Raw genomic sequence first — 26,772 nt, 5'->3', positions numbered from 1 at the left:
CGTAGGGACGGTAGCTTTTTGCCTCCACAGAGCCAGTACTGGGCCATTGCTGTGCCCGGGAGTTGGTTGGGGGTGGGCCGGGATAACCCCCACCGGTCCAGAGGGGGGGGGAACGAGGGCTTGCAGTCAGCCTTCCGGCCTGGCCTTGCTGCTGGGGAGCGGCCGCCTCCCCTGCGCCTGTCATGCTTGTAGGCCTCATTGTGTTCTGTGCTCAGTTCGTCGCCGGGGAGGTACCGATCTCTGCACCTCGGTATCCTCTCTCGAGTGGTAGCTTTGTGGTCGTGATTAAGTGCCTGTATGGCGGTCAATTTTGGCGTTAAGTCCCCGGTTTAGCAGGAGCTGTTGAGATGAGCGTCTGCACAGCTCTGCGGTTAGGCCCCGCCCCAAGCCCACATTTATTATTACTGTTGCAACATAATTAAATAGTGTAAATAGTACAGATACGGAGGCAATGTTTTTTTCATGAATATTGCACCCAACCTGATCCCTTTACTTTCATCATGCCTTGCCCTTCTCTTCCTTTGCCGTTTACGGCCCCTTACACATTAAATAACAGATATTGTCAAAACAGACAGGACTTACGCTGGTAACTTTCCGATATATCTGAGCAGCATTCTGGCATTCAGAGTACGGGTACTCAGATGTTGCCATTTCTAACATACACATTCCAAAAGCATAGACGTCAACAGACTCATCATAATGCTCTTCATACATCTCTGGCGCCATAAATTCCGGCGTTCCTGCAGATTAGAAATGGGATGTAAATATACAGATTTTACTTAAATATAACGATATTATAAAGAGAAGTATACATTTGGAAAAAATAAAAAAAACACACACCGAGTTAAATATTTAAGTGCAGTAATTATAAAACTGAGTCAACGGCGCTACCATCACCTCTACCTCACAGGCTCGCTGCCTGGATGTTCTTTTGGACTCCAACCTCTCCTTCACCCCTCATATCCAATCAATCGCCAAATTCTGTCGCTTCCATCTCAAAAACATAGCGCGCATCCACCCCTATTTAACGCCAGATGCGGCTAAGGTGCTTGTCCATGATGTTGTTCTCGCTCGCCTTGACTACTGCAATCCCCTTCTCAGTGGTCTTACGTGTTCCCAGATTGCACCGCAGCAATCTATAATGAATGCAGCGGCAAGACTCATTTTCCTGTCCGCTCGCACCTCCCACGCCTCCCCGCTCTGTCAGTCCCTGCATCGGCTTCCAGTTCGATATAGGGCTCAATTTAAAATGCTGGTGCTTGCTTACAAGTCCCTACATAATGCTGCTCCAACCTACCTATCACATAAGCATGTCCCGTCGAGGCCCCTACGCTCTGCCAAAGACCTAAGTATATCCTCTGTCCGTACTCCCACCTCTAATGCTCGTCTCCAATATTTCTCCGGGGTTGCACCTCCTCTGTTGAACTCCCTTCTCTGTAAGACTTTCACCCAGTCTCCACTCATTCAAAAAAATCATTGAAAACTCACTTCAAGAAAGCATATCAGTTAAATTGTTAGGTTTTTATCCCCCACCCCCCCACGACTCCTCTCCTGCAACTGTCAAAAATTACCTACTAAGCACTCATTGAGTACTAACAACCTACTTCATACCCCTACTTTTACCCTTTGTGTCACTATACCCCACTCCCTCTAGAATGTAAGCTCATTGAGCAGGGCCCTAAACCTCTCAGTTCCTGTCCAGTTGTCTGGTTACAATTACATGCCTGTTAGTCCACCCATTGTACAGCGCTACGAAATCTGATGGCGCTATAGAAATAATAATAATAATAATAATAATATCAAGCACTTCAGCAAGTTTAAGTGCTCTTTGGTGAGGAGTGGCCCTTTAAGTTGTTTAGGGATGGAAAACCAGTTAAATCACCAATACATTTGCTGGCTGCGTCTCAAACAGCCCCCATGAAAAATTAGGAGGCTGCTGTAGAATCTAGTATGCAATAAACAGAGCAAGAGAGAAGAGCTTTTAAATAAAATAAAAAAAATAAAAAAATAAAAACCGTGCAATTAGACTTATATTTTAGAAAGATTGTAGGATCCTATGTGATACAGTGGTACATTAAAGGGATACACTAAGTACCAAAGCAACTTTAGCCTACAGGAATACTATAGGCACTGTGACGAAGTGTCCTTCGCCACTTGTGCCTGGAGAGGACTAATTGCCAATCTCTTGCCTTGTAACTATGGCCCCTGGGAGAGTTTGCCCTTTAAAAAACGTTATTTGGGCATATTGGATTTTATTGCACGGTTTCTGCCCCTTTGATTCCATGGGAGAATGTGCCTCTTCCTCTTCCCCCTCCCACTTTTCCTGTCCATTGTTCTCCAGCAGGGCGTTGTCCCAGGGACACTGTCAGACCAGTTTAAACTGGCTGCTTTGTCATTTCTCAATCTCTCATCAGCCCTTGCTAAACTTTAACCCCATGGCGATTTTATTCTGTTTGTAGGATCTGAGAGCTGTTCAGATATATTAAGCGCTCAGATCCAAGCTATCTTGGGATAGGTTGAATGTGCGGGTTCTGTTCAGTATAATAGGAAATATGTATTTTTATGTATTTTTACTGTTGTTGTAAATGGAGATAGTCACTGAACCTGGAGATAATTAAGTTACCACTTCCACTTAAGCCAATTATCTCCAGGAGAAGATAGACCGTCTGCACAGCATGAATCTGTGGAACTGTTTTTGGGCAGGAAAGCCATGCTTGCAGTCGGTCTATCTTTTGAACCACTGGACCAAAGTGTATGATTTTTGGATATGTTTGTATACTAATTATGCGGAGTTAGAATATGTAATATTGCATGTATACTTTTAAAGTTATAAGAATTGTATAAAAACTATATTTTCCTGCCTGTGATAATTACATTAACCCATTGTGTACAGTAATTCTATCACAGGCAGAGGAATGAATGGGAGTGTTTAACTGTATTGTACGTGTTTGATTGGCTGTTCCACAATACCATGTGGGTGGTAACTTTGTGTAAAAACCTGCATAAAATAAAGCCCTTTGGTGCCGATTAAACAGATCTTCTTGACCCTCAATACGTAGCCTTGTCTTGTTATTGGAGGGAACTGCTATAATCAAACTGGGGATTGCTATGCTCTGCATACTCCCTTGAGCTTTAATCACTTAGCTCTTCTAAGAGCTGTTCTTGATACGCTCTCCTGGAGGAGAGGTCTTCCCCCACACAGTCCTGGATGTCGGAGGTTCATACAGGGTGGAAGGAAGGGGTCTTTCCCACACGGTCCTGGAAGACAGAAGCTGATCCAGGGTGGTAGGAAGATGGCGAGACTACAAGTTAAGCTACGGCGGTTGTGGAGTCTGCGGTGGTTGTGGTGTCCGGTGCGGTGCTTGTGGTCCTCGGCGCAAGCTAGGAAGCATCCATCAACGGAAGGTACTCTGAGTACGGGGAGTTCCGTTACAGGTACCCAGACCACTTAATTTCAAAGTGATCTGATTAACATATGCCACCCGTCACCCACTTAACCTTTCAGTTGAAAACATTGTCATTCAAAGTTTCAATGTTTACATTGCAGGGTTAACCTACCTCTAGTGGCGCTTGCATAAAGCTCAGTTATTTTAGTCAGATGGTCTCTGATTGTAGCAGTGCAATGTTTTGCCACACATGCACTTTAGCCTCTCAATGCTTCCCTGTGGGAAAACATTGGATTGGCTGACATCATCGATCTTTGCCAAAGAGGCAGAGCTTGAACAAGGAGGAGAAAAGGGTGAGCCAACTAAATTGTTTTAACCCTGGAAGAGGTGGCCTGGTCATCTGAAGCGCTCCTTTAATGAAGCCACTATATAGTCACTGTTCAAGTCGATGCTGTTTTAGGAGTGCAATCACTTTGTTTATGCAGCACTTGCCTCCTATGCCCTGGTTGCGACTCACACAGACTCTGTGGAAATAAAATGTAATTTACAGCACGGTGTGTTACTGTAGATGTTCTTATTTCCGGTTCTGTTACTTGCATGAGGACAAACTGGATATTGGACCAGGAGAAGATATAGAAATATGCACACAATTCCATTAGTCAGCGGGAACTCTAGTAGAGTTACACCTCCAGCGAAAGAGGGGTTATACTTCGTATATGCAGCATTTCATAGTGAAATGCTTAACAAACAGATTCCAGGCACCATAACCTCTACAACTCACTCAAGTAGTCACGGTGCTTGGAGTTACTCTTTAAATGGTTATTTTCAAAAATGGTGTTCAAAGAAAAGGTTTTACAACATACTGCAATAATCCAATAAAAAGTGTAAATAAAACTGTGTGTAAATAACAGGCTGCTTTCCTACACACATAGTTTACAGACAAATGGCATTAGTAAAATTAGTAGTAATTAGGACTAAAGAAGCAAATAAGAGTGGGAGCAGAGAAATGAGTGGAGGGAAAGAATTTTCACTCCAAGGATTAAGGACAAGCAGGAATATGGCTGTCCCACCATCGATTTTTAAAAAAATATATTTTTTAAAACAAACACATACTGCAAACCATTTATTTCCATTTTCTTTTTAATTCTTCAGAAGGAAACACATATAGACAAGGCTGATTATTACCTATGACACTTTTAGCAAATGAAGCCCGTTTTAGGGTTGCTAATCCAAGATCTCCTATTTTCACAGAGCCGGTGGGTCCTGTGATGAAGATGTTGTCACATTTCAGGTCCCGGTGTATAATTGGTGGAGTTCGGGTGTGGAGAAAATGTAAACCCTTCAGGATCTGCCGGCACCAACTGCGGAGAACCTTCGGTTTCATGACTTTAAACCTCTTCAAGTATCTGAAAAATTAATTCCCAGGTTCATTAGCAGATTCATAATCCCTGTAGCAAGCAGCTGTTTCTAGATTTCACTACACAAACATGAGTCACTTGGTACGTCAATTTCAGATTTGGAAGAAAAGAAATAAAACAAAAATTTGCAACACTCTTGCCCCGTTTTTCCATTAACCCCTTAAGGACACATGACATGTCATGATTCCCTTGTATTCCAGAAGTTTGGTCCTTAAGGGGTTAAACTAAAGGAACTAGTGGAAAGCAATGCATAACTTGCTTATTAGCAAATGCTAATCTGATTTCTGTTCACCTTCAGTCACTAGGAGAACATATGCTTTGGGACAAATGACACCATCCAATATGGTTAATGTTTGCTTATTACAGTGTCACAGCATTTAGGCATTCCCTTGTGCTTTGACTTTATTGTAAAATATTTATTCTAGAGACCACTGGTACTTGCAGCTCTGTAGGTTTCAGACAGCGTACACAACACAGACATTATGAGATAATTTTGGGTACACAACTATCAAAGCTATCTTTTATTTTTCATGACACCCTAATATAAAGGTGAAATGGGGACACTTGATGTTGCTTTAGCGGTCTTGTTAGATCAGAATTGGACAGATCTGTTGACAAATGCAAGAACTTAGTATAGCTCTTTTAGTAGGTCTATCGAGCAGGACACTTTTTTTGTTGTCATGAATGCTGTAAATAAAAAATAAAAAAAAACACACACTGCTTAGCTCGTATGTGAGAGCTGACTGCCAGTAATAACGTTTACTGGTTACATAAAAGCTTGCAATATTGTAGTAAAATATGTGGGTATCTATCAAGAACTATGCTTGTGCACAATGCTAAAGTGGAAAAATCTGCAGTGTTTACATTGTTGCCTAGGGACACCTCTAGTGGCAGTCACGCAGACTGCCACAAAAGGTGCTTCCTGTATCAGTGCTGCATAACGTCGCCACACTCTGCATAGAGACGCTGAACGTTCCACATAGAGATGCACTGATTTAATGCAATTCTATGAGGAGATGCGGATTGGTGCAATGTGGTGATTTGCTGTGCATGCTCAATAGCCTCCTAATGCTTTTTGATGAGAAAGCATTTGATTGGCTGAAATAATCAAATATGATGATCTCAGCCAAGGAGCCAGAGCAGGGGTGGGATCAGACCTGTGCTGTGATAAGGTGAGTTCTTTATAAGGGGAGCCAGTCACCCAAAAAGGGGTTTTACACCTGTAATGTCAGGAATGCATGTTTGTATTTCTGACTCTATAGTGTTCCTTTAAGACATTTAACATTAGTAAACAATGCATATTGGCAACAACATTATATCGTGACTTACGTTTTCAGAGTCCCTGATGTCATGAGTTCAGTAACAAGAACAATGCATTTCTTCCCTTTCAGACAGGATTCCCAGAAATCATAAAATCTGACGATATTTGGGTGCTGCAAACCTTTCAACATTTCAGCCTCCTCTTTAAATCGCTGCCTTTCCTGCTTAGTCAGTTTACGGTCCTGCACAGAACAATAAAGAATAAAAATAAGATTTTTTACTTTTATGGGTTCCATTCTTTTTGTGCAATTTAACTAGCATTCCATCCATAAATCACCAGCTCTCTGTGATTAATTAGTTTATCTTATTGCCATTTGTAGAATTGGTTATTTTGTGACACTTAGAATGGAAATATATCAAAAATAAAATATGGAGAAGATCTCAGAGAAAAGCAAATTAACAATCAAAATGTAGTAATGTTAAAATTATGCTAGTCTGTTCGCAAATATATCACTATAGCTAGGAGAGAGAGAGTTTTGATCAATTCAAACATTTTATTAATTGTTTTTTTAAATAAATATTTTTTTAATTCTTTATTTTTATCGGTGCCATGCAGACCAATATATTGCATTGAACAATGAAGAGACACATATTGTACATTATAAAGAGCATTCACCATTTATTTTTTCTGTGAAAGAACAGTACAGTATTTGTAAATGATAATAGTTATTGATAATCCAGGCAGCAGGCGGTCTGAGGTCCCTAGTCCTTTTCTTCTAGTTTGTTATAGGCAAACGCTTGCTATCATAAAGGAATATGGAGTTAGTCATAGGTGACGTGTTAGACTGTACGTATGACCACTGCCACCTTTAACAGTGTATTGGCAGTTTGTGTCTGCTAATCTTAAGGATGAACAGAAAAATCCTAGCATTAGCATCCTGGCATATTAAATTAAAGAGTAAAACACAACATAAACATATGAAGTATGAGCCGTCTGCAGCTCCGTCCTGAAAAGTAAGCAAGATAAGGCAGACTGTGAGGGTTCTCAGGTGGTAACTACAGCATTGGTATTTGGCTCATGCTGTCGCGGGACTGTGTGATGGTCGATTCAAGTCTTGAATTTTATAGGAGGAACTGCCTTGGGTGACAGCAGGATTCTGGATGAGCGCCAGCTATAATTTATCTTCCTCTCTCTTAAGGGGAGGTGAAAGATCTGAATGTTCTCCTCCAGCCCAGTGTGCCTCCCGAGATGTCCGCATAGAATGGAGGGGGTCATGCCCTCAAAGGCGTATTGGGGGATCCCCTTAAGAGCGGTTTGTACCGCAGACTTATCTTTGCCATTTTGAAAGCGTATTACCATGACTTTTGATGCTTGGGGCTTTCTTAGGTTTGGGGTTGCGGAATATTCTGTCTAGCACGACCGACTTTGCCTCCTTTGGAGAGAGCAGAGCCACCAAGAGGCGTCTCACCAGATGCAGGAGCTCTTCTGTTAGCAGCTCCTCTGGGATTCCCCTTATTTTTAGGTTGCCCTCCATGTTTGCAAACCGCTGCTCAGTTAGAGATTGTTGCTGTTGGAGGCCTGATACTGTGTGCTCCAGGACAGCTAGCCGGCTATTCGTTGTTGTCTCCAGAGTGCCCAGTCTGCTTACCAGACCGGTGCGATCAGCGCGAAGGGAGGCCACATTTGTGTGGATGTTCCTTTGCAGATCCGCAAGCAGCTCCTTCTGGGCCGCCATCGTAACCAGCTGAGCTTCTTGGTGCCGGAGTGTCCAGTGCTTTAGCAGGCTTGCCAGCAGCCAGGTTGCAGAGGGGTTCTTCTTCCAAGGACAGAGTACTCATCAAGGTAGTCTGTCATCTTGGGCCCGGCCGCTCCATGCCTGAGCTTATTGGAAGTAACAGTCTTGGGAACAAGCTTAATTGCCAAGCAGCAGATGCCTCTCCAAAGCGTAAAACCCACTAATCTTAGGCAGACCATGATATTATGTCCAAATTCTACCATAGAGAAGGGCCCCCAGACTGCATGGAGATGAACCATGAAATTCAGAGAATAATTGCACGGATTGAAGTTGCAGAAATCTAGTATACATGATTCCTAAGCATGATCTGCCTGTAACATGCCAGAGTCATGAAACTGTACATTTTTCATTGCCACCAGAAAGAGTCACAGCTTCCACAAGGTATGGTGGCTGTGTGCCAATTGCGTAATCTACTCCGTTTACACCAAAAATATTTATATTAACTTTATTAAATCCAAACTTGACCAGTCTATTTGGACTGCTAGTAAGGAACCTACACGAATACATCTGGATTTAAAGAGATTATTTGTGTCATAGTAAAAAAACAACTAAACAAGACATCACAAGAAAATCCCAAAAAAATTTAGCAAGATAATCTCACACTAATCCAGATCCTCTAACTTTACCTCTTTACTCAGTATACCAATTCTAAAATTAAAAAGGTAAGCAGAAGTACATCACAAAAAAATGGACTGACAACTGAAAAATATATAGGAAGTAAAAATGTAACCCCCCGACCCCCCAAAAAAGCATCATACAAAGCATGTTTGATTGTATTTTTTATATTGCACTATTAGCTGCATTCTTCAGTCCTGTCTTTCATTTGTTGAGGAATCCCTTTTAATGGATACTATACTGCCAGGAATACAAATCTGTATTCTTGGCACTATTGGCACTATTTATTTGCAGCCCTTACCTGCAAATAAATGGTAAAAAAAAACACACAACTTTATTTACTTACCTTTTCACGGCCCCGTTGTCCCTCTGAGCTGGGCCAACGCTTTGTCCCGCAACAAGCAGGGTCTAATGCTCAGCAAACGCGCACTCACATTAGGCCTCCCCATAGTAAAGCATTGAATCTATGCTTTCCTAAGGAGGAAAAAAAATCTGACGCTGAAGGTCCTCATGCAGAGCGTACATTTCAATCCAGGATGCCCTCTAGTGACTTTCTGGTAGACACCCACTGAGGGCAGGCTTAGAGCTGCAATGTAAACATTGCAGTTTCTATGAAACTGCAATGTTTACATTGCAGCACTAAGCGCAAAAGGGACAGTGCACCCAGACCACTTCAATTAGCTGAAGTGGTCTGGGTGAGTACAGTGTCCCATTAAGGATCTAAGAGAACATAACATAACCCATCCAGTAGAGGAGACTGAATGGCCAAAAAGATGTTTGGGTTCCACTGGTGTATATCGGTTATAGTCAATCCCCCTTAGATTGAGAAAAACCAACACTCATTATGTATTTGGTGCTCCTATGCTGTGGTGGGGAGTAAAGGATCATGGCAATTATAACAGTATTTAAGTTTTCCCCTGTGTACAAACTAAATAATTCTTGCAGTACCAGCACTATGCAATAGCTTTTAGCTAAATTATACACCCATGCCATCATAATCACTTTGGAAAGTATATACCGGTACCTTATTACAAACAGACACACACACCGATGTGTAAAAGAAAGAACACTTCTTAAAATTGCAATTTCTAAAGCATTTACAGCAACAACAAAAATATAGGTTTAGAAGCCAGTTTGCTTTTGTATTTCCCAGCAATCCATTACAGATAATTGGGGCCTGTTGATGTTTTCATTTTAACAGCAAACGGTCCAAGTGGTCTGTAAACTTCTTCTCGATTTACAACATCTAATACAAGGTTGTAAAAACTAGATTGATTTATTTAATCCTGTTTGCAGCAGAAAGGAGACTCTATAGTATAAATGTTATGGGCTTCGCCAGCAAATTTAAAAGAGGCTATGTTTCCATCAGTGGGCAAGTCATTAAATAAGAAGTAAAAGCCCTACACTTCAAGAAAGTGGATTAAAACGGCCCTGTAATTTTTTCCTTTAACATTTCCTTTCATTATGCCCCTTGTACCTTACACTCCTTTCCTTGCAATTTGTTTTTATTTATATTTAGGTCTGATCTCAATCCTTGGGCGCTACCATTTTGTTTATCTTTGTCCATAAAGTTTGCAGTTTGCCATTTTGTTGGAGCTGACTGATTGTGAGTAAATTGAAATGGATATTTGTAACCCCTTAAGGACCAAACTTCTGGAATAAAAGGGAATCATGACATGTCTCACATGTCATGTGTCCTTAAGGGGTTAAAGGACCACTATAGGCACCCAGACCACTTCAGCTTAATGAAGTGGTCTGGGTGCCAGCTCCATCTAGGGTTAATCCCGCAGCTGTAAACATAGCAGCATCAGAGAAACTGCTATGTTTACATTAGGGTTAATCCAGTCTCTAGTGGCTGTCTCATTGACAGCCGCTAAAGGCACTTCCGTGCTTCTCACTGTGATTTTCACAGTGAGAAGACGCCAGCGTCCATAGGAAAGCATTGAAAAATGCTTTCCTATGGACTGACTGAATACACACGTGGATGACGTCTGAAGAGGGAGAAGAGTCCCTAGCGCCGAGGGAGCCCGGCGCTGGAGAAAGGTAAACGTTTAACCCCTAGAGCCTAGAGGGAGGGGGACCCAGAGGGTGGGGGGGACCTAAAGACCCTATAGAGCCAGGAAAATGAGGTTTTCCTGGCATTATAGTGGTCCTTTAAGCTTCAGCTACTAACAAGAATGACCAAAGATCATGCTCTCCATGAGAAAAGTAATCCCTGCTATTTATTATGTATTACTAAGGTGAATTTAAAAAAACAAAACCAGAAAACCTGGACCAGTATAGATTGACTGTCCAAAAAGAGTGTACTTCTGTTAACAGCTAAGACCGTGCACAGAACACTCAGATTCCCAAGCTGTTTAAAAAAACAGGTGGTGATGATATCCAAAACTCATTAAGCACCATACCTACTAGAAAGGACTGTAGTCCTACTTATAGTGCCCCTTCAAAGAGATCAAATTAAAGCATATTAAATATGTGAACATTTATATACTGTATTTAATTTCCTCCATTCCAAATAATTATGCTTACTTCTGCTCCCTGACAAATTATGGAACACCAACACACTATAAGACATTATGCTCTACTATATGCTGTTATAGTGTCACAGGTGCCTGGTGGGCACCAACTTACCTTTAGGAGTTAAACCGTTTTCAAATAGTTAAACCCTAAAGTTGGCCCTTCATCACCTCTCAGCATGGCCTCCCTCAGTCCTTCACAGTACAGACATAAAAGGTATGCCTTGGTGGCCAGTGATAGGCAGAGAGCATCAGCTGAAGCTTTCAACCTACCACTGCCTGTAAATTGTAAGTATTAGAAGAAACTATTACTAGCAATGGGTGGCTAACGATAGGCTGAGAATTTAGGCTGGTGTTCTTCGCTTATCACTGGCCTCCAAGGCAAACCTTCACTGGGACTCTTTGGCAGCCAGAGGAGGAGACAGGAGCACAGACAGAACAGACAACCGGGAAACAACTTCAGGGTAAAGCTGTTCGAACAAAGTTCAACTCCTGAAAATAAGGAATTGACTACTATGTTCTGTCCCTACTGAAGGAGCTTTTTTTTTTTTTACATTCTTTATATTTGCAGTGCGCATTTTAATAAACGGGCCCATGGTGCCACAACAGCAGTCCAGGGCTAAACATAAATATACATGTACAACGTGGCTAATAGAGGGTCTGCACATTTTTATTATTATAGGAGTATGAGTTGTGTGACTATTGTTCTAAAAGGGTATGTATGCCATAACAGAGTGTGTGTTGTATGCCTGTGGTGTCTGACATACCGATTGTAGGCTAAGTTCTGGCCGTGGTCGCAGGTAGTGCGTCTTAAGTGAAGCCTATGTACCTAATCTCGTGTTGCTTATCTGCTGACAAGGTTATCTGCTTGTGTACATTTTTGGGACTCGTTGTTGTGCGTTAGTTAGGTCTTAGTTACGGTGTTAAACCGGTGCATTTGGTCTATTGTTGGAGCTAGGGGCGCAGCGCCTGGTTTAGGGGCTGCTTGCGCCGTTCAGCTGGAGGTTCAATCGAGATTAGGGGGGGAGGGGGCTAGGTAGTCGGACTATAGGAGTGAGTGTGCGCTGCTGTGGTGCACAAACTAGGAAACACTATAACGAGGAGAATGTGGTTTGCCAATTAGGGGTAACTTAGGGTTATTGCGTGTCTTTAGACATAACATGGCATTAATGAGAGTTCAGGTAGTCCCCTCCGCATGTCGGACCGCAGGGGGCTGTCGTGGGACGAATGCGGTCACTTTCGCCGGGTCCCAGCGTTGCTTTGCAGTTTCTCCCCTTTGAGATCCATCTGACGGCAGTGAGTCCAACGGTAGTCCTAGTGTGTGCATTATGGCCATTGCTTCGGCGATGTCGCGGACTGTATGCCGTGATTCTCCTTGGAGGATCAATAGGGTTCTCGTGTGCCGCCAGCTGTATTGGATGCCATTCTGCTGGAGGATAGTGGTGAATGGCCTAAGGGTTCTCCGCCACGCCAAGGTACCTCCGGATAAATCTGGATAGAAGGTGAGCTGCATTCCTTCGAAGTTGTAAGGGTCTTGGTTCTTGAGGGCTGCGAGCATTGCTGCTTTGTCCCGCCCGCTGTGTAAGTGGACTATTAAGTCCCTTGGGGCTGCTGCTGGAGCCTTGGGTGCTTTTGGGATGCGGAAGCAGTCTTCTAGGGACAGGGATTTAGCCTGTCTTGGGGGTAACAGCGCCGCTGCAAGGCGTCTCAGCATGTGAGGTAGTTCCTCCGTATGTACGGTTTCCGGGACCCCCCTAATTTTCAAGTTATTCTTATGTCTCATATCTTCTAGCGTTGCAAATCTGGTGTCATAGGTTTCATTTTGCTTTTTGAGCCCCAGTATTGTTTGTTGCATTGAGGTTATTTGCTGTGCATGTTCCCCTGCAGTAGCTTCCACTGTACCCAGCCGGCCCGTCAGGCCCCGGAGGTCTGCACGCAGGTTCGCCATATCTGCCAGTATAGTTTGTTGTAAGCCCGCCAGCAGGTCCTTAAGCACCGCCGTTGTTACCGGTTCCTTGTCTGGGCTGAACGGTTTTACGGTTGGTGGTGGTCTCGCCAGCGTTACGTACACCTCTTCGTCCAGGAACTGGTCGGACAGGTCTGAATAGGCCCCAGCGTAGTCGGCCATATTGGGCCTGCTAGCCTGTCTGAGGAGTGCGCCAATGTCCTGGCCAAGGTGAGGTTTGTCGGGTTTTATTTTTTTGTTTTTCCGACCCATTGTGTAGTTCGGGTCTCACTCCTGCCTCGTCGGTTATCTCGGTCGGGCTTTGCTGCGGTGGGATGGCAAAATGTCTAGCCGTGTCCCGGAGCTCTGAGACCATGTGGCCATTCAGTTCAGTCGCTTGGCCCCCCAGTCGAGACCAGGGTCCAGCTTCCAGTAGGTAGGCCTCTCTTAAATCCAGAGAGCAGGAACAAGCTCTTACCAGAGCTTAGTGATTATACCCTGGGGAGTATAGTGATTATAGCAATCCCCAGAGTGTAGTTCTCCAATCCCCCAAACATGAGCCGAAACTTCATGAAGGTGCAAGATGATCTGTTTAATGAGCACAAAGGCATTTCTTTTATACACATTTTCAGGCCAAAGGGAACACCACCTGGATCTGATGGAACACAAGGACAAAAGGGACACAAGCCAATGGGAACAATAATTAGCACAGTAACACTCCCACATACACGGTAAAATCCCTCCCTTATGGCCTGGAGATAATTGGCTTAAGAAACCGTAGTAAACTTAATTATCTCCAGGTACAGAAAAGATCTCTAAGTTACAACTGCAACAAAACACATCAAAATACATAACTTATGTTTCACAGAACTGAACCCCGACATTAGACCTATCCCCAGATAGCTTGGATCCAAGTGCTCAATATATCCGAACGGCGCTCCGATCCCACGAACGTAGTCGAATCGCCATGGGGTTCAAGTGTTTATAGAAGTCGCTTTTGACCGACCGTCCGCAGCATGGCTTTCCTGCCCAAAACAGTTCCACAGATTTTGGCTGGGCGGGGCCGGTCTATTTCCAATAGTTAAGTTCCGTTCAAATGCACGAATGGGGCAGTTTGTGCAAAAAGCCAAAGTTAAAGTGGCGTTCGAATTGTCGAACGCTGTTCGACTCCTGTCGAAGGGTTGAAGTGCTGGAGAAGGTAAAGTTCAGCGGTGTTCATGCCGTCGCGTCTTCAATTTGAGTTCCATGAACTCGACGACCAAACACCGCTGAACGCGCTCGACTAAACAAGATGGCCACCGCCACATGTTCGACCATATGAACGGCGAACACCCAGCCATTCGTTAATTAGCTGCGGTTAACCGCAGCCCCTGGGAGGTAAACGAGGGACACACTCCACTTGTGTGGGGTCCGGCTGTTCGGTAGTTTGTTCGTATAAACGAACACCATAGGCACAATCCATTCGGTAGTCCTATTGACTGAACTGGGGGAAAAAAGACACGAACAAAAGCCCTTTCTCCAGTCTGTATCCCAGTCTAATACATGGGCCATAATAAGATAAGCATTTTTCTGCTATTCTAACTTAAGGTAGAGTTGGCCACCAGCCATTCAAATATAACTGTGGGATGCTTGAGACAAAGCAAGCTTTTTCACTAAACTATAGGTTAAAACTACCAATAGTTAAAACAAAATTTAAAAAAATTTGCAGACAAACTACTGTCCAATCATTTTGCCAATTATTATTCTGGCATCTGGCTGTCAAACCTGCTGTTGGGGCCACCACGTTGACGTGCCCATAATTATCATCCCTGGCAGAATGCCCACACGTACAGGGATGTGTGTTACTGTGCACACATGCAGAAAGCACACTGGCTGCCGAGTAGGGTAGTCAATCAGGAGTTGCCCATATGCTAGCCACTGCTGAAACACTAGTGCAAAAGTGCCATTTAATACATTCCATGTTGGGTACGACGGCATAGAAACACGCAATTGCACATCACATTGTCCTGTTCTCCAGACACTATTACAGAGCTGCTTTTCTGTGTTATCAGGAGGACTGCTTCCATGTTGTGTGTGACTTAACATGACTCCTGGAATAACATGAAACCAAAGACAATTATAACAATTATGCTATCAAAGTCATCTGCGGAATGGCCAATCATAAATTATTAATCCATGCTAATGTGCTCTTTCAACACTAGTTCTTGCATGGGATATTTCCTGCACATCTTATTTTCTATTTAAATTTTTTTTCTTTAAATCTACAATAAGAGGGGAAAAAATACACTGATCACTCAACAGTTATCACCCATAAAAAACACTAACTGAAAATATAATTCATATGCAGACGTTTAGCACTGCCTGCCAAATTACTTATTTGATTAATTACCACATTTGTGTGTGTCAAATATTAACATAATACTTTAAACGGTTTCTTTTTTTTATGTAATAATGAACAGACCAAAGTAATGTACTCCACAAAAGTATGCATTCTTACATTATAATCAAATGCAAAAGGGTAATAAGCGCTCTCTTCTCAAGGGTGAGCAGCAGTTCACCAACAAGGTGTTCCCTCTACCTTGTGATAAATGGACAGATAAAATAGAAAGGTGAACAGCGCTAAAAATCAGAAATTGTACATACGTTTAGTAGAAATACTGGCCAGCGGAGTAACTTAAAAAAAGGAAAAAACAAAAATACAAATAATGGTACAGTATGTATGAACGATATAATTCCACAAGAACAAAGGTGTTATATTCACACTCACACTTTGAGGAGCTATATCAGCTCGGTGTTAAGAGCTTGGACGGAATAATCCCCGTCTATGGATTTCTTGAGGTTCCAGATCGTTGGTGAGTAAGTATTCGTTATATGAAAGACAAGAGTAAAATACGCCACATGGTCTAGTACGTAAATATAAAATATTGTAGTAAGAGTAGATGATCCTACTTACATATACTAGAGCAATGACCTGCTCTAGTTTGGAGAATTTCAGGTGGAATAATCCCCACCTCGGGATATAGTGGACCCAGGTATAGCAGCAAAGCAGTATTAAATAGGAAGGAGGACAAAAAAAATGACTGGATGGTTTAAAAATTATATATACTTTAATACAATAAGTAAAAAGTGAATAATACACTATAAAACCAGTCCTGTATAAAAGTCAAAAATTCTTCCTCACTTGACGCGTTTCGCCGAAGCTTTCTCAAAAGTGAAATCCAGAGAGCAGGCTCCGCTGGCCAGTATTTCTACTAAACGTATGTACAATTTCTGATTTTTAGCGCTGTTCACCTTTCTATTTTATCTTACATTATAATCGCCTATGTAAGGGTAATATAGTGGAAACACTCAAAAATAAATACAAATAGTCAGACGTGTAACAGGGAGAACTTGGTTTTGGCATGTCATTGCAGGTTAGTTTTCCTATTTATTAACTTATTTAATTCTTTGGGGGGGGGTGGAATCATACCAGCAAGGGTTACTTTAACAAAAATAGTGCTTCATTAATACACTGTTTTTTAGATGGGAGTAACCCTTTAAATGACATTTTTATATTATTCACAACTAATTTAACTTTTAAATAGGCATGGGTTCACATCAACTTTTTGGCAATGCAATAATTTATCTGGATCCTCCCAGTAATTAGATACTTGCAGCTTTTCAATTAAAACGTCAGACTGCACCCAATCAACCAATTACAGGAAATACAGGGATAGGTTTTGTCAGCATTAACCACAGAGAGCCAAACAGAAAGAAGATGTGTGTTACGTCTTACTGCAACGTGAATAGCTAACCAAGGCTGAAAGGCTCTGCAATGACCAGATTAAAGGGACACTATAGGCACCCAGACCACTTCAGCTCATTGAAGTGGCCTGGGTACAGTGTCCCTATTGCCCTTAGTGCTGAAATGTCCAGAGAAACTGCAATGTTTACATCGCAGCTCTAAGTCTGCCTCCAGTAGCAGTCACTTCCTACATCCAAACCAGTATCTGACCCTGGACGTCCTCACGCACAAGGACATCCAGTGTAAAATGTTCCCTATGGAATGGAGGAGGAGGCGGAGCCGCCACCTGGCACAGAGGGACATTGGCAACGGGATTGGGGGGGGGGGGGGGGTGAGGGAGGGGTAAGGCAGAGGGAGCTATAGTGCCAGGAATAGAGTTTTGTAGTCCTGGCACTATAGTATGTGTGAATATGATTCCCTTTTATTCCAGAAGTTTGGTCCTTAAGGGGTTAAAGATTAATCTGAAGTGAGACCTGGATCTGACAGAGTAATGTATCACAGTCCCATGCAAAGAAGAGATCTTTACACAGATATGTGGGTAGCATGTGTGGATGCAGTAAATGTTATTTATATAGTGCCCCCCCCCCCCCCCCCCCATCAACAACACCTTGGGGCACAAAACAAATAAGGTATTATTCTCCATACTTCATGCCATCAATTTACATGTGCTGCCAATCAACAAGTATAATTAATGTAGGAGGATACGGTGGTAGTCAGCCATCAGATTACTGACAACGCATTTCACAGTTCTGTGGACCTCATCTTGGCATTTTAGTAGAGGAAGAGCGATCCCAGAACATCAAACAAGTTCACATTTATAGCAGACTCCAAGATTATTTTAAAAAATTTGTCTTGCAACAAGATGACCAATAATCAAGACAATTTTGTTAAAAGTGTGGTTGATAGAAACATAGAATGTGACGGCAGATACAAACCATTTGGCTCATCTATTCTGCCCAATTTTCTAAAAATACTCTCATTAGTCCCCGGCCTTAACTTATGGCCAGGATAACCTTATATCTATCCCACGCATGCTTAAACTCCTTCACTGTGTTAATCTCTACCACTTCAGCTGGAAGGCTATCCCATGCAATGTTTCGACCTACGCAGAGGTCTATCATGCTTGGGTCTAGAGCACCTAGATTTTAATGTAGGAGTGTGGTATCCTTTTCTGTGTAAGAGACCTTAGGACTAGATCTGGTAGGAGTTAGATAGGAGGGTGGCTGTGGCCTCCACTCATGATTACCATAGCTTAGCAGCAGGGCCGGCAATTTGCTCACCAGTAGTAATTTTCTACTCGCCAGACCTAGATTTCCACTCACCAATGGCTAGTGAAATTTTGAGCAATGGCCTAGCAGTCTTTAATATCTTATCTGATGTGTGCAGGAGTTTATTTCCTACGTATTCGGTGTGAAAGAGAAATCTCTTCCTCTACTTCCCTTCACATGTATATGAAATAAAATAAGAGGATGCAATACCATAACTCCTAGTATATTGAATAGTACTTCCAGAGGATACTGATGATATCAAAACATATGGTGGCTTTGAGTTTCACTGTACTTTAGAAGAATTCTCCATAAAGCATACCAATATTTACCTTTAGATAGATTTTGCAGGCTAGAACAGACTAAAATAGAAACATTACATCCTTCGGGGAACCCACCCGTGGGAAATTATGTATAGTCTTCCATATTCACAATGCACACTTGCAGGAAGTTCTGCAACATGCTATATAGCTACATTGGTATAGGAGGCCCTAGTGAGTATGTGTCTGTTCTATATTCACAAACACAATCTAGCACCAGATCTGCTGTAGAACAAAACAAAGAAAACTATATATAATTATAGAGTAGTTAATAAGTTAGAATGAATTTTAAAAAAAGATGCAGAAGAATATTTAAAATGCTTTGAAAATGGCTACATGCATTAAATGAGAGCGTGATAAATACGTTTGGCACAATGCCGAAGAGGTACATTATAAAGGTCATGTAGCCCGGGGTAGGCCACAAATCAATTTTATAGCATAGTGAGGAGTCATCTAAATGCCATTTTTGTAATACGTCCTTACTTTAAAAACTAAGTCATAAACAAGCCGGACATTTAGCCATTAAGAGCAGGACCAGCAATATGACTTCTACAAGCCACTTTAAAAGACCCAGGTAACATTTGCCAACATGTCCAAATAAATCCAGAGTCTTTTTGCCACACAATACCGGTCACTTGGTTGTCATAACAATTCCCAATGCAACATATCCAGAGCCAACACGAAGAAGAAAAATTAGACATTCTTAACCATGTAAAGCCATGCAGAATTTGTTGGTGATTTATAAATAAATAATACAGGTTTTAAATAAAATACAAAAAAAATGTGGGAACATTGACTACAAGCAAATATGAAGGATTATTCATGCCTCGCTACATTTTGTTCCTGTACATCCAACTTGTTTTGCTGCAAGTACTTGTTTGTAAGTCTACCACTTGCACAGCACCGCAGAATATGTTAACGTTTTGCACAATATAATATTAATGTCAATTCAGACACATTTTGGGGGGATAAAGTTGTGTGCTTTAGGGTGCAACTAGCACCACCACAAAAGTGCAGCTATCTCAATGAGAAACGCTGCACATACAGATTTCTAATACCATGACCACTTCTAAAAACAGAAGTAGTGAGGGTGGTTGGAGTAACAAAAATAAAAAAAATTTAAAATGTAATAAATAGATTTTTTCATATATATATTTAATTTTTTTTATTTATTTTTTTATTTTAAATCGTTCTCCACCCTTTTTGAAAGTCTATTGAAAAATGTGGGCCTGATACATCAAAGCAATATAATTAACAACAATGGATGTAATACCACTTATTAGTAATTGTATTTATTAGATATTTTTTCAGGCCACGATACAGTGTTTACAGCTCTTAAATTTTATGAAAATATAACAATATTTTACCCAACCATAATGGACTAAAACATTCTGTGCCATTGATTTCTATTCATTCACAGTCACACTCACAGATAATGGGATCAAGCAAAGGGTCATGCATTTCAGTACATGGAGGGGCTTAATTGCAAATGTACATCAACAAAATACCCCAAACAAGGCTTTGTCCACAAAATACCTAAATCACTAGAGTAGCACAAATCCTCTGTGCAGCACTTGCTGCATTCTTCAATTCAATACATGGAGAAGGGTTTTTTTTCTCCAGTAATCAAACGTTTGGCTGCTATCTAAATAAACTCATCAAATATTTACTAGATGCAGAACTGTTCAGGCTGGGAGAGCTGCCAAGAATAAGAACATTGAAGCCTTTAGATTGCCCTCCCCTTACTTGCATGGAGAACCAAACAAATTCTCAAGGAGAAAGGATATAATAAGAGATACTACATGGTTCTAAACAAACGTGAAAGCGGGGAGGTATGTTTTATCATGCACAAAAAGAGGGTACATTTTTAATGATTTGTATAGCACCACCATTAACACCACAACATACAAAAATGTAATTAAGTAAAAAAAAAAAAAAAAAAAAAAAAAGTTATTTAGTTCAGCAGTTCTATTTCTATTGATACAGAACTTTAATAACACAATGTTTTTACACAAGCCCTTTAAACCCATTTGAGCGGGCCCCTCATGAATTTATTGTTCCTGACAAAATTTGTTGTTAAATTCCACCTGAAAGGGTACTGGTCATGCCTCCAAGCTTTTCATGTTCCTTTGAAATAGCATCACATTTCATCTATACATTGTGATGCCTAATTTGATCGCAAATGTATAGATTGGGGGGAAAAACCAAACTATTTAAGAATGTTTTTTTTCTGCCACCTGTCCGTCAAATCTTTGGCATAGACCAGGGATAGGCAACCTTCGTCACTCCAGATGTTGTGGACTACATCCCCCATAATGCTGGCAAAGCATCAAAGGGAGCTGTAGTACAAAACATCTTTAGAGCCAAAGATTGGCTATGCCTGGCATAGACGATGGCAAATAATGGACTGATAAGAGGGAGCAGCAAAGACCTTCCACTGGCTAGCAGAGGTGGGTGCTGTAAGAAGAGTGACACCCACAGATCTCTCTCAGAAGATGGTGTTACTGGAACAGAGGTGAATACATTATATATTTCAATGATGCATGATGTATTCAAACCGTATTTGGAGCTGATTAAGGCATGTAAAAATTCTGATTATAGGTTCATTTTAAAAATATTGTAAAGTGCTGCGGAATAAGATAGATATATATATATATATATATATATATATATATATATATATATATACACACACGCTAATAATATTATTATTATTATTATTAATAAACTACTGACAATCAATTCAAGAATATCAACAACAAAAGAAAAACTGTATGCAGAAACAGTGTGCTGGCAGATCAGAACCAGTTGTTCCATTCTAAAATCCCAGCCTTATTCTACCAACAAATTCTATGTTTCTATGTAACTCAGGATAGTCTCATATGCCGATAAGCGGGATCATTAGAACTGAACATGAGGGGGGGCGGAGCCTAGCATCCAGGCAGAGCGGTTGTGCTGAACCTCAGCTCCGGCTTGAATCGGCACATATTTGGGGTAAACCCCCCAAAAAATGCACACACGCACACTGGAGTGAAGCCACCGTGACGGGGACACCCGGGAGAACCCTCCAATACAGAAATCAAGTAACCTCCCGGGACCCTGCTCTGCAACCCGAGGCCCATCGGAGATCGAGCAGTGGAGAGACGGCCGCTCTCCATGCTGATGGTCCTGCACATGGATTCCTCTGGGCTCTCACCTCCTACCCCCCCCCCCCCTTCTGGACCGATGGGGGTCATCTCAGTCCATATCCAGCGACTGGAGAGACTGACACAAGCCGAAACTGCAGGCTGACGACCTGCTGCATCAGGGCAGCCGTGCACATGGCGCACCCAATATGGCGGCGGCAGGCTCACCATGCAAACCAGAATACATACCTACGATGGAGATCTACTGCGACGTCCAGCAGCGCCTAGATGCTATTTTCACCCGCTTCTGGCACAAGCTCTGGGACCGGCTGCAAGCACCTCAGGCAACCCTGCAAACGCTACAACAAAAGGGCAAGCTGACCCGTGAACAGGGGGAGCAGGGAAAGTCACCACTGAAGGGGCAGCCAGAAAGCAAGAACGGGGCTCGAAACGAGGGGAAGAGGCGCCCTCCTGGCACAGCAACAATCCCCACGCTAGCCACACAAGCACGTGGCCCGCCCGGGCTGAGGGTCATGAGGAGATTGCCTCCGCGGCAGCAACCACCCTGCAGGAAGAAAGCTCGCCGCAGGCGGCGACAGAACACCGGCATCCTCCGCTGCACCAGACATGGGAATGCTTTGAACGCACAGAACCCTCCTGTCAGGGGTCCGAAGATGCCGCCCTCTACAAAGGTATGGGGTTTGAGGGGGTCCTCGGCCTGCAATTGCCGCTCCGACAACCGCAGCCTTCCTACCCCTGGGGACACTTTGCCGCGAACCGGCATGGGTTGAAAGGGACTGGTTTGTGGACTCACAACTCTCTTACTCTACTATTATTTGAATTTGTCAAAAGCTCATAATTAACCTACTGGCTGCTGTAATGTATGCTACAGCCTACCGCTCGTTATTTCTGGTTTAGTGCATTGTCTTTCACCTGTTATTTGTTTAGATCTTAGCCACATATGAAGATAACTTTAAGTGCTATGTTAAGCGCCCGGCGAGTTTCAGCAGCTAATTCACTCGCATCACAGCTAGCCTTCAGTCTAACTTTGCCACACACACACTCCACATAGCCTACACAAAGCCAGTTAGACAAGCCAGAAGCTTTGCATGTTATTTTCTCTAAGTGTGCCGCAGCTATTGATCCTGTAGTCAAATGTCTATGCATGTTGCCCACCCATCTAAGCGTGAAACCTACGCCTGAATCACTCACCCTTACTCTAACGCATGTGGTAACCCACTCATAGCTTCACTGGCTCTTGTCACTGCAAAATAATCACATGCCTAGAAAGTTAAGCGATATCACTTATGTTCCCAAATACCTAAACAAAGTAAAGCTATACCGTTTCTATTGTTATATAAAAATGTGCTTGATCTACCTTGTACCCCTATGTTCAACTGTTCGTATTGTGCTAGAGGACTGCCTTTGGGGTACCTCACAAGTTTCTCTGAAACAGTTTCTCTGAAACTGCTATGTTTATAAAAAATTGGGTTAACCCTAGCTGGACCTGGCACCCAGACCACTTCATTAACCCCTTAAGGACACATGACATGTATGGCATGCCATGATTCCCTTTTATTCCAGAAGTTTGGTCCTTAAGGGGTTAAGCTGAAGTGGTCTGGGTGCCTAGAGTGGTCCTTTAATTAAGGATACAAGCAATTTTGGCATTTGTGTGTCCAGGAGTTCAGTTTATTTTTGATAGTTACAAGTCACAAAGTACAATTTCAATGTGGAACGATTTTAGAAGTATGTTTTTGTCCAAGTGTACTAGCTATCAGGGCCGCCATCAGGGCATGACAACCATAAATGTTGTCATGGGCCCGGCGGTCCTGGGGGGCCCGGACTGCTCAGGGAGTCCCGGGCCCCACATTTCGTTTGTGCACATATAGGTAGCGATTATCGCTATCTATATGTTCACCTCGGGCCCCGGCTACCTGTAGAATGCAGACGGGGACCAGCCAGCCACATCTTAACTCTCCAGCTGCTCCTGCCCGTAACTCTCGCGAGCTCCGCGGCCGGCAGAGCGTTGTCATGGGTTACCATGGCAATGCTCCGCGCGGCAAACAGGCACAGCTCGTGAGACTTACAGGCAGGAGCTGCTGGAGAGTTAAGATGTGGCTGGCTGGTCCCCGTCTGCATTCTACAGCGACTGGCTCCATCCACTATACCACCGGACCACCAGGAATGCGATCTCCCCCCTCCCTGGCCAGGTAAGAAGCAGGGAGGGGGGAATAAAATGTAAATGCCACCAAAAAAAGCTTCCCTCCCACCGCCCACCCCCCCCCTCATGCAGCCCCCTATTTTACATACAGCCCCCACATTTACACACACTAAAACCACAACACACACACTGCATACACACACTAAATCCACAACACACACACTGCATACACACACTAAAACCACAACACACACACTGCATACACACACTAAAACCACAACACACACACACTGCATACACACTGAAACCACAACACAAACACACTGCATACACACTGAAACCACAACACAAACACACACTGCATACACACACTAAAACCACAACACAAACACACACTGCATACACACACTAAAACCACAACACACACACTGCATACACACACTAAAACCACAACACACACACACTGCATACACACACTAAAACCACAACACACACACACTGCATACACACACTAAAACCACAACACACACACACACTAAAACCACAACACACACACTGCATACACACACTAAAACCACAACACACACACTGCATTCACCATACGCACACTAAAACCATAACACAAACACACTGCATTCACCTTACACACACTAAGGCCACAACAAAAACAAACACTGCATTCACCATACACACACTAAACCCACAACAAAAACAAACACTGCATTCACCATACACACACTAAACCCACAACACAAACACACACACTGCATTCACCATACACACACTAAAACCACAACACAAACACACTGCATTCACCATACACACACTAAAACCACAACACAAACACACTGCATTCACCTTACACATACTAAGGCCACAACAAAAACACTCTGCATTCACTACACAAACACACACTTTATCTAAAACACACAACTACATTCATTATACAAATGTGCAATCTGTATCCATTTTACACACCACACAGGCCATCCTTGTGGGTGGACTCAGAATGGGCCCTCGGGGGCGGGCCCAGGGGGCCCACACTTTGAACTGTGTCAGGGGCCCCGAAATTTCTGATGGCAGCCTTGCTAGCTATCACAGAAAACAAAATTGCCACACAAAATTATATATAAATTACATATCACAGGTTATTAGCCTATGAATATTTCCACTTTCTTTTCCCTTTTATGCAGCCATTTAACTGCAAATCTCTTCTAAATATTGTAGTAAAATTGGGGGAGGGGAGTGTATTTTTAACACAAGGTTTTTTTGTTTTGTTTTTTATGTATTTGGTAAACACTGAGTGCTGCTTCTGTACAATGTATAGCTACATCTTGGGTACACTACGATACCCCCAATATATGCCTTTGTCGTCATGTCCTGTTAAGCTACAGAGCCAAACAAAAGACCTGACCATTTCATTATTACACTTAGAATTTTGATAGATGGATTTAATGGGCCTGTGTCTCATTTGGGACATTATACCAGTTTGACAGGTAAAATTACCCCATAACTGAGTAACATTTTGAAAGTAATCAGATATAGAGAACAGAGAAATTTCCCTTAGTCCTAGATTAACACAAACGTTAAATCTACGGCTAGGGAAATGGGTCAGAATTGGTGGTACCAGCTCCACCAGATATGGGCATGAACCCTTTAATGTGAGGATAATTGAACAAACGCACAATGCTCAGATTGTTCCCCTTTAAAAGGGAGAACTACTAAGCAAGCTGGTATGATAAAACGTACACGTTAATATTCAGCCTAATAAATCTTAGGATCTGGAGTCCGGTGGACAGGACAAAAACAGGGGAGGCAAAAGGAAATACAGAGCGATTCTAGCAATTATTGTTGCAGTGCATAAAAGATATCCCTATATCCACAAAGATACATTAGAACTTTATTAGCCTGTTATAAGATAAAGGGATACAATAGCAACTGTGTATCAAACAGAATAACTCTGTTTCCTGTAGTTGCCAGTAATATCTACCCTTGGTGCATCAGAGGATCCTTCCTTTTGAATAATGTTACCAAGGAAGCCTTTAGGTGATAATCCCCTGAGCAGTACAATCCCTTACCTTACAGGTCTTACTGTGAAATCAATCGATTGGGTGATATGGCAACCCAATATGAACACAGTGTTAGAGTCTTCTGGGATATTATAGCCAGTGCTAATATAGAGAAGTAATACAGAGGGAAAGATTGTCTGATAGCAAAAAGGACAGCGAGATCAGGGTATGTAATTGTAAGATAGAGTCTAATATAACAAAAGCCTGTCGCTGTTCTATTGTTTCCCTAACTTCTGCTAATAAACACCTTCGTGGGTGTTCTAAGTTGGATGGCTATACTAGATACTTATGTCCTCTCGAAAAAAATTGGACTCCAAGAAAGGAGATAGAAGAACTAATGATTAGCGAGAAATAGTCATAACCAAAGTGATAAAGGAGGGGTTCCCTTGGTGCATTGTGAGTAGTGCACTGTGATGTGCCGAGGTGCAGTGACTGGGAATCCCCCCCGTGTTGCCCGACGCGCGTTTCGGAGTATCAAACTCCTTCGTCAGGGGTGGAAATTGCCGCCCAAACCCTCCCGGTATTTAAATAACATACAGCCAATCGTAGAGGAGATCGTCAAGTCGTCATCAATGACGTGCCGTGCTGAGTCCACGTGGACACAAAAGTAGGTGGAGTTGAGTCTCACTTACGTCGGATAATTGACTGAACAGCCCTTAGTGGATATTGACAGGGCCGGCCTTAGGGGTGTGCGAGCTGTGCGGCCGCACAGGGCGCCATGGAGCAGGGGGCGCCGTGCGGTCGCACAGCCGGCCAGGATTTTAAAAAAAAAAAGCTTACCGTGCGGCGGGGGCGGAGCTAAAAGCGCCGGAAAACTGCTGCAGGGGAAGAAGGAAGGAGTCCCTGCTTCCCCACCAAACAGTCACCAGGAGCTGCACTGCCTCCACAATGAACTCCACAGGTAACTGTGGGATTGTCAGGTGAGTGTGACTCTCTGCCTGTGTTTATTACTGTCTGTGTGTGTGTATGACTCTCTGCCTGTGTTTATTACTGTCTGTGTGTGTGTGTATGACTCTCTGCCTGTGTTTATTACTGTCTGTGTGTGTGTATATGACTCTCTGCCTGTGTTTATTACTGTCTGTGTGTGTGTATATGACTCTCTGCCTGTGTTT

General features: G+C 42.7%; 1 protein-coding gene across 1 annotated transcript in view; it reads right to left on the bottom strand.

Annotated features, from left to right (window-relative positions):
• The window catches only part of WNK2 (WNK lysine deficient protein kinase 2), a 184,370-nt gene that overhangs the window by 95,972 nt on the left and 61,626 nt on the right, over nt 1-26,772 (bottom strand). Inside the window, exons 3-5 of the mRNA XM_063426920.1 lie at nt 6,134-6,306; nt 4,572-4,792; nt 583-740 (exon numbers count right to left, since the gene is read on the bottom strand). Coding sequence (XP_063282990.1) covers nt 583-740; nt 4,572-4,792; nt 6,134-6,306 — 552 coding nt within the window. The remainder of the gene's footprint in view (nt 1-582; nt 741-4,571; nt 4,793-6,133; nt 6,307-26,772) is intronic.

This window comes from Pelobates fuscus, chromosome 7, assembly GCF_036172605.1.
Source record: "Pelobates fuscus isolate aPelFus1 chromosome 7, aPelFus1.pri, whole genome shotgun sequence".
NCBI lineage: Eukaryota > Metazoa > Chordata > Amphibia > Anura > Pelobatidae > Pelobates > Pelobates fuscus.
This window is presented reverse-complemented; position numbering and strand designations above follow the sequence as displayed.